Source organism: Prionailurus bengalensis, chromosome A2, assembly GCF_016509475.1.
Source record: "Prionailurus bengalensis isolate Pbe53 chromosome A2, Fcat_Pben_1.1_paternal_pri, whole genome shotgun sequence".
NCBI classification, from domain to species: domain Eukaryota; kingdom Metazoa; phylum Chordata; class Mammalia; order Carnivora; family Felidae; genus Prionailurus; species Prionailurus bengalensis.
The window spans coordinates 123,696,544-123,709,845 of NC_057348.1; the positions used below are offsets into that span (position 1 = coordinate 123,696,544).

The following is a 13,302-nucleotide window of genomic DNA, read 5'->3' on the forward strand; positions in this document are numbered from 1 at the left end:
GAAAGTAGAGTAGTCCTTCAATGTAATTAGAATTTATTATGTGAATCCTTAAAAAAGAAAGCATTGAAGATAAGTAGGAAAAATACTCTACACTAGAGAAATTTCTGAAAATGATTTCCGGAGTCCTAAATTGAAAATAATAAGAGAAATGATGGCTGTGTCTGTTACCTTGATTGTAGTGATAGTTTTATGAATGTATGCATATGTCCAGATTCATCAAACTGTGCACTTTAAATATGTGTAGTTGTTTTGTATTATCAGTTATACCTCTCTAAAGTTGTTAAAAGTAACAAAACAGGTCAAATTTTATGATCAAATATTTTTATTATCAGAGTTGTAAACATTTGTATATGAAAGTCAATTATTTTGATTCAGTACAGTGGGATTTCAGAAGAAATATGCTGTTGTCTAAATATGTATATATCCCTGCTATGCCACTTTTTTAAGCTCCGTTTTCAGTGACTTATTACCTCACACAACAAATACTGTCACCTCTCTGTCTTTCCTTCGTCCTGTTCCTTTCTGCCTATAATTTTCTTTGTGTTCCTTATCCTTATTTTGATCTTTATCTCTATTATATCTCTTTGTGCCTTACATTATTCTACTTGTTTTTTAAAGGATTAAAAATGGTTTATAAAATTTCCAAAATATGAAAGGAGAAGATAAGTAGTTGAAGGAAACAGAGAGAGAGAAAAGAAAAGCAGGAAATTAATAAAGATAAGAATAAGATTAACACTCAGAAATATATACTGCACAATTGATAGGGTGCCTAGCAGACTCAAAGTGATAAGAAAACATTTTAGTTCCAATTTTCAGAATGTTCAAAGGATAAAATCAAATAAGTTGTTTAGGAGATGCACAGCCATTTCTGATGCTGAGTCCAGAATGGAGTTTCTCTTCTGAATTCACGAGGACAACTTCTTTAATAATGTCTTTATAGCTTATTTTTATAATTATAATATTATGTAACTATAATTTATGAGCAACAGATTTCATAGAACTTTAAAAATAATAATGAACTCAATTTACTAAATATAATTCTGTCTCAGCCAAAATCAGTAAAGTCTGAGCAGCAGCTTAATCCAAGGATAAATTTAGAGTTGCTAGTGTTGCAAATTTTTAGTATCTCATATTTTCACTAAGAATTGTATAACCCAACTCAGTAATTCAGAAGTGAGATGTGGGAAGGAGTTGTGGGTTTTGTTTTGTTTTAAAATGAGCACTATTAGAACATGCTTCAATAATAATTGAAATGATTGAGTTCAGTGGGAGAGGCTGATGATCAGGAAAAAAGGGGACTCACAAAGCAATGAAGTCCTGGTGAATTAGAAAGAATGTGGGTTTCAGAGTTTGGGGAGCAGGGGAGATTGAAGGATAGGCGTTTGTAACTTTACTATGACAGGAGGGGTTGGATGTAGGTCCAGAGAAACTTTAGATTTGTTGGTGGGAAGATAAAGGAGCTTTTTTTAAAAAAAAATTTTTTTTTAAATCTTTATTTATTTTTGAGAGAGAGACAGAGTGTGAGCAGGGGAGGGGCAGAGAGAGAGGGAGACACAGAATCCGAAGCAGGCTCCAGGCCCCGAGCTGTCAGCATAGAGCCTGACGCGGGGCTCGAACTCATGAACCGTGAGATCATGACCTGAGCTTAAGTCGGATGGTCAACCGACTCAGCCACCCAGGCGCCCCAGGAGCTTTGATGTATAAATTTGAAAAAAAGATATGACATTGGTGTCTTGGAGAATAAGAAAGCAAACTCATGAAGGGTAAGGCAATGTCAAGTTCCCATTTGAAGTTTCTGATCCTGAATTTTGAAGTGAAACCAAGTCATCCTTAGACAATTTTCTCTGGCAGTGATTTGTTTATTAGCATCCAGGCAACTAAAGTCAGGGCTGGGATTTTGAAACAGATTATTGCAAATAAAATATTTTTGTGAGAATGATTTTAATAATGGCTACCACATCTAAACTGATAAGAAGAAAAGTAAAGATTAGAGAAAACTGACAAAGGGTGAAAAATTAATGGGTTCAATGGATCACAAGTCTTTTTTTTTTTTTTTTTTTTTTTTTTTTGAGTGGGAGAGAGAGAGATTGAAGGAGGGAGAAAGGGAGAGAGTAAGTGCAGGAGCGTGAGTTGGAGAGGGATAGAAGGAGAGGGAAAGAGAATCATTAGCAGGCCTCATGTCCAGCACAGAGGCTGATGCTGGGCTTGATCTCCCGACCATGAAATCATGATCTGAGCCAAAATCAAGAGTAGGCTACTTTACCGACTGAGCCACGCAGATGACCCTGGATCACAAGTGTTAATAAGGTTGAAAGAGTGGTGTGGTGGGAGTTGTAGAACAACTGAACTAGAAAAACAAAAGGTGGTGGTCAGAGAATGAATAAGATATTGATGTTAGAGTTCAGCGGAACTACAGATTCTGATAAAGACAAAGGTGTGACCTTGTGGAGTGCTTTGTGAAGATGCCAGAAGATCAATGGAGACAGGGTTTTCGAGGAAACCAAGTGTCACAGTTGTGGATATTAAAAGAGCCTATTTGATGTTAGCACAATGAATGAGAAAAAGAAGCACATCCAGATAGATTATTGTGAAATTTTAGAGCACTAAAGATCTGGAGCATATCTTCAAAGATTAGAAAGGAAAAAAAACAAGCTCCGCAAAGAAGATGAATCAAGAAAGCATTTTAACTTTTCATTAAAATCCTTGGATGTTAGAGAACAGTGGAACATTGTCCCTAACATCAGAAGGAAATGATTTTCAAATAAAAATTTTGTGTCTCGCTAAACTGGTAGTTAGCAATATATGCTGAGTAAACACATGCTCTCAGCGTCACAAGTAGGGCTAAGCAAATGCAGATAGCAAATTTATGTAGCCTCAGGTAGGCCTTTGGAAAATGGGAAAGATAACTAATACACTGAAGATTTCAACATCCTTAAAGATTTTAACCTACTGGAAAGAGCGATTGGATTGAATAAGGTCAAGTATAAAAGTCATTTGCTTGTCTATTTTGATTATTTTCCTTTTAGGTATAATGAAAAATGTATAGTCATGTATGTGAATAAGCGTTGGGCCTTGAAAAAGGCTTTCTTCGTGCATTTGCCCAAAAGAAAACATATGTGATCTTGAGCTATCTTAACCAAAATATCTTCAGAACAAGGAAGTAAGAGTCTTGCTCTATTTCATCTCAGTAGACTATGCCTTTGTTCATTTTTCATTCAGCAGATGTATTAGATACAAAGATTGTCCTAGCTTTTCTGGAGCTCGTGGACTAATGGGAGAGACAAACAGAGAATCAATAATAGAATGCTTGATACGCCTACAGAAGTACACTTTAGGTGCAATTGGAGCACAAAGGAATGAGGTTTCATAAGAGATTTTATTTGTAAAGATTCTTGAGGAATGAATAGGAGATCGTCAGGTGAAGGGCATTTTAGAAAGAAGAAAAGGTTGATAGAGCATGTGGTTTTTAGTGATTAGTAAATTTTCTTCTGTACCCAGAAGTACATATAGTAGGGGCTCTGTGATAGTCCTTTAATGAAGCCAGAAATTTAGAGACAAATGTAATGATCAAATCTAATGTATACAGTGATTCATCAATATAAAATGACTATTAATGTTAGAATTTCTTAGCCATATTACTAAGGGGCAATGGGAATATTATATGAGTCCAGATTGGAAAAAGCTTCTTGAAAAGTAAATTTAGAGAAATGATCCATAATTTCTACTAATATTGAAGAAGTTGTATATTTGGAATATTATGCTAATACCTACTGAAATTGTCTATATTATTTCCTCCAACTTTTTTGTTTTAAAATGCATACATTTACTTATCTGTCTCACATTTTAAAATGTCCAAATAGCATAAATTATATTGATGCTTTGTTTATGATATGAATACAAACATTATTTATATTGATGAATTTCAGATGTTTTGACATGAATAGAGAATGACGTGATACATTTTTGTGCCCTGTTTAGTTAAATATATTATTTTCTCCATTTGTATTAGAGTGGAATGGCAATTGACTGGGCTCCAGTTATCCAAATTTATTTCATTTGGAGGCTGAAATGGTTATTTCCACTGAGCTGCTATTACAAGATGCAAAGGAAAAGAGATAAAAAAAAATAAATGGAATGTTCGTTTTGGCGGCTGTTTTAATTACGAATATTGTAAGGGTGTATTTTAAAATACAACTTTCTTCTTTCATGTCATATTATAAATAGAAAATTTTATTTCTCTTTTCCATGAAATGTATACTCTGGAAAATCTCCAGGGCAATATTAACCATCTTTGAGTACTAATACTGAGAAAATGCTTAATAATAAAAATAATGCCTTATAAATCTTTGACTCACAGATTCTTACTGATTTTTGGTAATCTGAAAAAAATCAACTTAAAAATTGTGTTTATATTTCTAAATCTCGAGCTCAATTGTAAAATTTTTCATTGCAAAAAGTTTTAGTTTTCTTTTTTTTTCCCTGCATGTGTTGATGAAAATAAGAAAATAATTGAAGCCAGCATTTTAAAGTTACAGAAAATATCACACCTATTTAAATGTTTATTATGGTTTTTACATTTCTGTTATTTGGTGACATTCCTGTACTATACTTGGTCACAGTAGAGTTCTGTCTTAGTCCATATGGGCTGTTATAACAAAATACCGTAGACTGGGTGGCTTTTGTACAACAGTAATTTATTTCTCATAGTTGTGGAGGCTGTGAAGTCTAAGATCAAGGTGCCAGTGGATTGGGTTCCTACTTCCTGGTTCACAGATGTCTGTGTTTTTGCTATGTCCTCGCATGGCAGAAGGGGCAAGGGGGCTTTCTGGAGTTTCTTTTATAAGGTCACTAATCCCATTCATGAGGGCTCCACCCTCATGACCTAATTACCCAAGGGACCCATTTGCAAGTACCATTGCTTTGGGCATTAGGATTTAACCTATGAATTCTGGAGGGGACACAAAATTTAGTCTACCATAAGTAGATATTGCTGGATGTCTGAAACTTTACTTATTATTGGGTTTTTCATTTAGTTTTAGATTTTTTACTTGTTTTACTCTGTACTGTTTGTATCAGATAGTATTAATTTTTTCAACCAATGGTTTTGAGCATCTTATTTTGCTTGGTCTAAATTTAAAATACAAAGGTAAATTGCATTTGTATAGGTCTCTTCCATACATTATATCTTTTAGTTATTAAAAATTTTTTTTTATGTTTATTTATTTTTGAGAGAGAGAGTGTGAGCATGAACATGGGAGGGTAGAGAGAGAGAGGGCAGGCTCTGGGCTCTGAGCTGTCAGCACAGAGCCTGACGCGGGGCTCAAACCCACAAAAGGTGAGATCATGACCTGAGCCAAAGCCGAATGCTTAACTGCTTGAGCCACCCAGGTGCCCCTCTTCCATACCTTATTATATTTGATCTTCATACTAACCTGTTGAGGTATGTGTTATTTTCCCATTTGTGTATATGAAGAAACTAAAGATTGGATCATTTATTTGTACTAAAGTCACAGATTTAAAAATTTACTAGATTTTAAGTTTTTTGATCTGAGGATAAGACTTGAAAAACAGGATTTTCTTCCTAACGTGATGCCTTTAATTACTAAATATGCCACCATCTGTGACTTGGACGATGGTTATAATGTCCTAACTGTAAGTCTATTTTTGCTCCTTTCTGATTCATTTTCTACTTGGCAGCTCTTGTAATAAAAACAAAGAAACAAGTAATCACAAATTAAATCATGCCATTTTCCAGCTTGAAATCCTTTGTGTTTATAGTAATATCAAACTCTTTACCAGTCTTTATAGTTCTCCCTGTATGTTCTGGCCACAACCTAACATCCAGCCTCATCTAAGGACACTCTCTTCCTCACTCTGGTCTTCTCTCAGTTTCTGGTACCTGTCTGACATTTTCTGCCTTGAGGTCTTCGAGCTTGTGAAATCCCTCTGCCTGAACTGGTCTTCCCATCCTTAGAGTCTGGACTTTATGTATAGAATGATTAGGGATGTGGGATCTAAACTCAAACTGATAGTTGAAATCCCAGCTCTCCTTCCAATTTGTCTGAATGATTTTGGAAAAATTTCAAAGCTTGTTTTTTCATCTACAAAATGGGAATAAAAACATACAATTATAGTATGTAAGAATCAAATGAAATAATACCTAAAAAGCATGTAGCAATTTCCTGGTATACTCTAAGTACCAGGTAAATTTTAGGTGCTATTGCTGTTTTCATCATTATTACATTTAGTACTACCACTGATGTCACTCAGTGTGGCTTTCTATGACCATAGTATCTCAAGACAGAGCAACCGTTTGTCTTTATTATGGCACCCTTTTTATTTGCACCATTGTTCTTTCTTGTGACTATTTGTTATTTACTTATTTACTTATTTTCTGTCCTTACCACTAGAATTATAACCAGGAGCAGTATGTGTTGTTCCTTATTGTCTTTTCAGCACTTAAGGGTTTTTCAATGGATGAATAGATATAGTATTACCTTGAATCTCCTTGAGCTTATCAATCAAAGATAGTCTTGCACTGTCATCCTCAATAATTCAAATCCTGATAAAAGGAGAAGGGAAATGTTAGACTTGCCCACACATCATTTCGTCAGATTGGGGATTTTGTTGTGTGCCAGGGTGGGGAAAGGATTTCTAATTGTAGGCAGCAGAGATCAGACACTTAACCTCTTTGGGGAAGAGTTCTGGGTACTGCTGCCTTTCTTAGCACAACACCCCCCTGCTTTCCTTAATATAAAACACCCATGCCCAGTGTAAGCTATGAATGTGGACTGAGCCCGGCACTTCCTAGGAGGCATTAGGACGGGTGCTAATTGGATTTATCTTGCACAGTCAACCATCAGCCAGCCCCTGGTCAGCTGAACTGTTGGGATACTGCTAAGAATCCTGTCCATGTTTTCCCCAGTGATAAATTCTGATAAATTTTCACACTAACTTTGGGGAACAGACTTGCCTGGTCATTCCTGAATATGCCTTGCTTCCAGCTTTTCTTGCCCGTACCTTTAGGGACAATTTAACAGAAACTGGTGTGATAATCTTGTTATAGCACAGCACACAAACTGCTCACTCAGCTGCAGCCATAATAGCTTCCTCAGGGTTCCTGAAAACACATTGCTGCCTTGGGGCCTTTATGCTCACCATTCCCTGGTCTTGGAATGCTCTTCCCACAGACATCTCTGTGGTTTGCCCCTTCACTTCATTCAGGTACCTTGAAATATATATTTTTTACATCTTGGGCCAGTGTATAATTCTTTCACATGTGTTAATAATTCCAGTTGTTTATGTTTATCTCTTTTAAGATACGTAAGTTGTGACATTTGTATTGGAAAATGATACTTGAATAACTTTCTTTCTGTAGTTTTATTTCATTTTCTATATAAGAAATTTTATTCCTTAGGTGCATTCAGGCTGCACCTCAGGTTTTTCTACGTGCTTGTGCAAGCCTCTTCAGAATCTTTCTAGAACCAGAATGAATTAAATTTCCTTTGAAATATTAGCAATGTACTGTTTATATAAAAAATTTATAACTGTATCTAAAGTGACATCAAATTCTATGCTTAGGAAAATATATTTTATATAAGCCACTTTTTTTTCACATCTGCTATTTGAAAGTTACTGGGTTAGTAGGTTCTGTGTGAGTCTAATCGGGTTTATGATGGAATCTCTAGTTTACATATTCTTGGGGGAAATAATAGTGATAGTGATGATAGTAGGTAACATTTATTGAGTCCTTACTTTGTGGCAAGCACCATTGTATGAATTTTACTGAAGTGAGCCTATTAAGGCACTGTGTCTTTTCTCTTTCAGAATCTCAGAATCTGGGAGTGGTAAAGATCTTGTTCAATATTATGAATCCTGGAGGGAGCTTTTCTCTAATACTATTGGCAGATATTCTTACAGGATCCCCATGGAGGTTTACAAGAAGGGCAGGGCTCTGAGCTCCTGAAGGAGGAGCTCACATAACCCAGAAGGAACAGAATCTGAAAGATGAGGACCATGAGCAGTGGTAGGAGGTGTGGGAACCACAGGAACAGGAGCTGGAGCTGGAGGTGTGGCTGATGGCCATCCTCTCTGAGGAAGCCCACAAGATGGTGTGAGAAGCTCACACGAAGTAGGTGGCATCAGAAAAAACTGCTGAAGCAAGTAGGGGGCAGGATCGACATGCTGCAGGTGGAGGTGACATCCTTGAAGACATCAGTCATCACGTCCACACCCAGCCTATCTCAAGCATGAGCTCCACCTGCAGCTGCTGAACCCTACTAAGCCTGGACCCCACAAGGGCCAGGAATACCAGCAGCTCCCTCTGCCAGGCTGTGTGCCCCACTGCGAGACATGCCCTTTCCTTGGACGAAGAGGACAAGGAGATGGGTATGACCCTTTCTGCAGAATTCTATGCCTGGAGGGAATTACTTATCCTGGACAAGCCCTGTTCCTTCCTTGGAAGGGTATACCCAGAGAATGTGGGCCCTTGCCTGGACTTTATAATGCAAAAGTTCTTGATGCTGTTGTAAGCTGGAGGACGGCGAATGCTTACCGTCTAGCCTGTGGCTCTGCAGATGCTGCTGCAGTAAGAGTGGACACAGTAAAGTTGGGCAGTGCCGACTTATGTGCACACACCTGCCGGTACCATATCTTGCTCTGTCACTTTGAAAGCCCCACCTACATCTCACCATCTTCTTAGCCTGGATCACTGTAGTGTGCAACTTTGTCACCTTCATCTACCACGTCTAGCAAGATCTGTTGCAGAAGAATCTGAAGCGAATGTTTTGGGAGATCATAAAGCTGTAAAAGGAGATGCAGCTGGCCCAGTTCAGCTTCTTCCTCTGGGAAGCCTGGGGTGTTGGCCTGGAGCAGATGTGAAATGTCTGCCTAGGAGGGACAAATGGCCAGGACCTGGAGGCAGCACTGAGCTGGTACCAAATATCTGTCCCAAGACAGATGAAGAGATAGACAGATCTGTACATGAGAAGATGACCTGTGTTTCTTCCCCATTGTGTTCTATACCAAACACCAGGGAGCTTGGATCCTTAAACACTTCCATTGGAGTGAGGTAGTTCCCTGTTTCCTGAGGCAGCTAATTCTATGGTTATCTGTAATTATTACACAATACTTATTGTGCTCTCTGCCCTTTGCCGCTCCCTTGCTATTGTCTGATTCCTCTGCTATGTGATAGGCTCTCACATGCTTGGAAATAGTAACATATCACTTGCGGGGAAGTCTTGGCACTTTTGTGGCAACATCAGCCTGCATGGGGTATCCCTGAATTGGAATGGTAAAAGCAGTGTTTACTTTTCCCCAATAACACCCATCTTTCCAGGTCTGCAGTGAACTCCTTAAGGGCAGAGGCTCTTGCTTTATCCAGGGTTTTATCCCCGGCATCTTGCATTGAGTTATATAAATGAATGAAAGAGTGAATAAATACCAGTCTGGGTTCAATATGTTGGGTCCCAAGCTTACCTTGGATAGGACCGTAGATTTAGAGAATTATAATATTGTATGTTGTTATCATCATTCTTCCTTTTACCGCGTTACTCCCACGCCATCACAGTTGTGCTCTCTCCATTCTTAGAGCATTGAGCATTCAGTGACACTTGCAAAGAAAGGTAAAAGCTGTTTTATCTGACCATGGCCCTATTATCTTTGATGGGGAGAAATGAAACCAACCGATTAGCACCATAGGCAGAAATCAGACTTCAGAATAAGACTAGGGTGAAAGTAGGGCAGAAGGACGCTCCAGAAGAAATGATATGGTAGCAGAGAACATCGGGGTGTTTGCCATGCACTATGGCAGGCATACCCAGTGTATTTTATTCCTCATGTTGAATATATTGAAAGAGAGATGACTAGGAGAATGAGAGGAGATGTATTTTTGGATTCTGGTGGAGGATGACAAATTGAAGTCCTAATAACCAAGTTAAAGGTGTCATATATTCATAGAATTTGTCAAGGACCATGGGGAATATAACAAATATTTCATATGTCTACATGTCTTGCTAACTTAGTAATATCTTAGTCTCCTTAAAGAAGGAGACTGAATTCCTCCTTGTACTCCCAACATTTCTTTCTATGTGATTGTACATAATAGATACTCAATAACTGGTGAATTAAATAGAATAGAGGAATTGGTTCTAGATCTCAAAAAGTGTATAATCTCTTGGAGAAATGGAATATAATCATCTGGAGAGTTAAATAGGAATAAGAAAAAGTATATGCCATGATCAAATTGGATTTATTCCAGGTATGCAATGTTGATTCAATCTTGAAAACCAATTGGTGTAATCCATGTAACTTTTTGTAATCCATTAATTTTAGTTAATAATTACAGTGTATTGTATTCATCATTAATCATAATCATACATAAGTATGTATCATAATAATGTAAGATATTAATAATTGAGGAAACTGGGTGAAGGGTGTGTGGGAACTCTATTATCTTCATAATTTTTCTGTAAATCTAAAACTGTTCTAAAATAAATGTTAATTAGGGGCGCCTGGGTGGCTCAATCGGTTAAGCGTCTGACTTCGGCTCAGGTCATGATTTCACGGTCTGTGAGTTGGGGCCCCGTGTCGGGCTCTGTGCTGACGGCTCAGAGCCTGGAGCCTGCTTCAGGTTCTGTGTCTCCCTCTCTCTCAGACCCTCCCCCATTCATGCTCTGTCTCTCTCTGTCTCAAAAATAAATAAATAAAAAAAAATTAAAAAAATAAAATAAATGTTAATTAAAAAATGCATAGTTGTATGTGGTTAAGTGCATGGTGAACTGTAGACTAAGTGTATATATGAATTTAAAGAGGTACAATATTGTGAGGTGGTTAAGATTAATAGCTAATCTTTGGATTAATAGCTAGAGTTCTAATTCTTGCCTGTTACTATGTGGCTAGATGGTCTTGCAGATTATTTAAACTCTTCTGTAAAATGGGGATAACAAGATTTCCCCCATAAGGGTGTTGAGTTTTGAATGCAGAGTGCTCAATACAGTGCCTAACACATATTAGGCTGCTGTGAGTGCTAGAGAAATAAAGATTTCTTGGGGTAGGTAGGATTGAAGCCAGGTCCTGAAGAATAGGTAGGATTTAGACAGGTGGGGAAAAAGAATATGCAGTATATCATGAATTCTAGCTCTGACGTTTAATATGCTTTGTGACCTGTCTCTGAAGTTCTCTGTGCCTAGTTTTCCTTCTTTTAAAAACGGGGTTGTTGTAATCACAGTGCTTGGTTCATAGTTGGTGCTCAACAAGTAACAGTTGCTCTGATCATAGATGTAGTTACTGCCACCACTGTTATCACTGTCATCATTGTCAAATTAGGGTGGGGGATGGACAAGAATTTGACTGTTTTTGAGCTGAGGTTTCAGCGAATGGAGGCAAACAAGATTTACATTTAGGGAAGGGACTGATTACAAATATAAATAAAAGAAATGTTAGGGGCGCCTGGGTGGCGCAGTCGGTTAAGCATTCGATTTCAGCCAGGTCACGATCCCGCGGTCCGTGGGTTCGAGCCCCGCGTCGGGCTCTGGGCTGATGGCTCAGAGCCTGGAGCCTCTTTCGGATTCTGTGTCTCCCTCTCTCTCTGCCCCTCCCCCGTTCATGCTCTGTCTCTCTCTGTCCCAAAAAAAAAAAAAAAAAGTTGAAAAAAAAAAAAAGAAATGTTAGAAAAGTAGAAAACTTTGATCATGATTACGGTGATTTAGCTGACTACAATGTCTAGGATGTGGGACTTTCTGCATAATAAGTTTTATTTCACAACAATATTCTGAAACAAATTAATAAATACCAGATTATACTTTTGCAATGGCTTTTTTTTTCTTACCTTGTAAACAAAGCTTTCTTATTTTCTTCCTTTTTTTTTTTTTAAAGAAGGACCCTAATTTGGGTGTTGTTATTGAAACCTATAAGAAACATAGGGAAAAGGACCATACTCTACACCTTGTCACTGTGACCACATACCTTTGGACTTAAATTAAATGTTATGTGGTTGATGTAGAAAACTGCAATAAAGCAGTAGAAATCCTATCTATAGGCCCCCCCCCCCAATCTTTTCCTTTTTATTTGGGTATTCATGTCAGAGTTAGTGATAATCATGTAGTTTCAGCTAGTAATTATGTGTTAATAAGCATTTTTTCTCTCTTAGAACGATACCGCATTCAGAGTGAACAGTTTGAAGATCTTTGGCTCATAACAAATGAACTTATTATCCGCCTTCAAGAATATTTTGAAAAACAGGGAATCAAAGATTTTGCATGTTCTTTTTCTGGAAGTATGCCCCTTCAAGAATATTTTGAGTTGATTGATCATCATTTTGAGGTATGTATGATCATAACTCATATTGTCTATAATTTTTCAATATATGGAAGAGAAAGAGATGCTAGAGGAAAGAATTCTAGTATATATGCTAGTAGATTGAGTGCTTCAAGTAGTTATTTTATGTGGATGATAGACTTTGTGTATCTGTTCCTGCCCTCTTGCCCATTTTGTGATCACTTGCAGACCTTAATAGAGTGCCTGCCCAGAGCTAAGCATGTGGTCTGGCTTCAGAACAAGCAGATTTAATTTTCCCACATGGAGACTTAACCTTTGACCCCAATAACCCAGTGTTAAAACTATTTGAGCTTATCGGCAGCCATTTGGCTAACTAATTCTAGCAGGCCATAAATGAGGTGTGATTATAAAGTAAAGTGATTTTTCCTTTTCCTTTTAACAAGCACACCAGAATTTCTGCATCTGAATGAGGGTTAACCACATAAAATATTCTTCAGTATCTGGCACAATGGGCACTTAGCAAATGCTGAATGATTAAATGTTTAAACAAATGAGATCTGACAGTGACTTTGTAGCCAGAATATTTTTGCATTTCTTCTTTGGAAGTACCTTCAGAGTCTGCATTAGATTGTTTTGAGTATCATGATGGTATAAAATCTTCATCCTTTGAAGACTGATTTGATATTTGGAAATAGCCAAGAGTCATGTCTTGTGAATGAATTAGATAATGAAATTGTTTTAAAAATCTCATGTGTTAAAAAAAAAACTCACCAGGTTCAAATACTTATGTGCCCATAAATAGGCTCTGTAGGTGATTACAAAGAGGGGATTTCAAAAGTATTTTGAGCATTATTTATGGAAGCATTGGTTCTCTAGAGTAACTACTTTTTAAGTAATCAATAGGTTTTTGCACTTCAGTTTATAAACTATGATGTGTGACTGTGTGTGTGATAGAGAGAAAGAATATGTCATGTAACTTGTCAGTCACATGAACATTCATTCTACTTAATGTTCAGTCCCTCAGAC

General features: G+C 37.4%; 1 protein-coding gene across 7 annotated transcripts in view; it reads left to right on the forward strand.

The window, feature by feature from the left end:
* The window catches only part of BBS9 (Bardet-Biedl syndrome 9), a 448,656-nt gene that overhangs the window by 228,170 nt on the left and 207,184 nt on the right, over positions 1-13,302 (forward strand). For all 7 annotated transcript variants that reach the window (XM_043589232.1, XM_043589229.1, XM_043589227.1 and 4 more), the window contains one exon: positions 12,149-12,321. In XM_043589232.1, the coding sequence (XP_043445167.1) occupies positions 12,149-12,321 (173 nt within the window). The remainder of the gene's footprint in view (positions 1-12,148; positions 12,322-13,302) is intronic.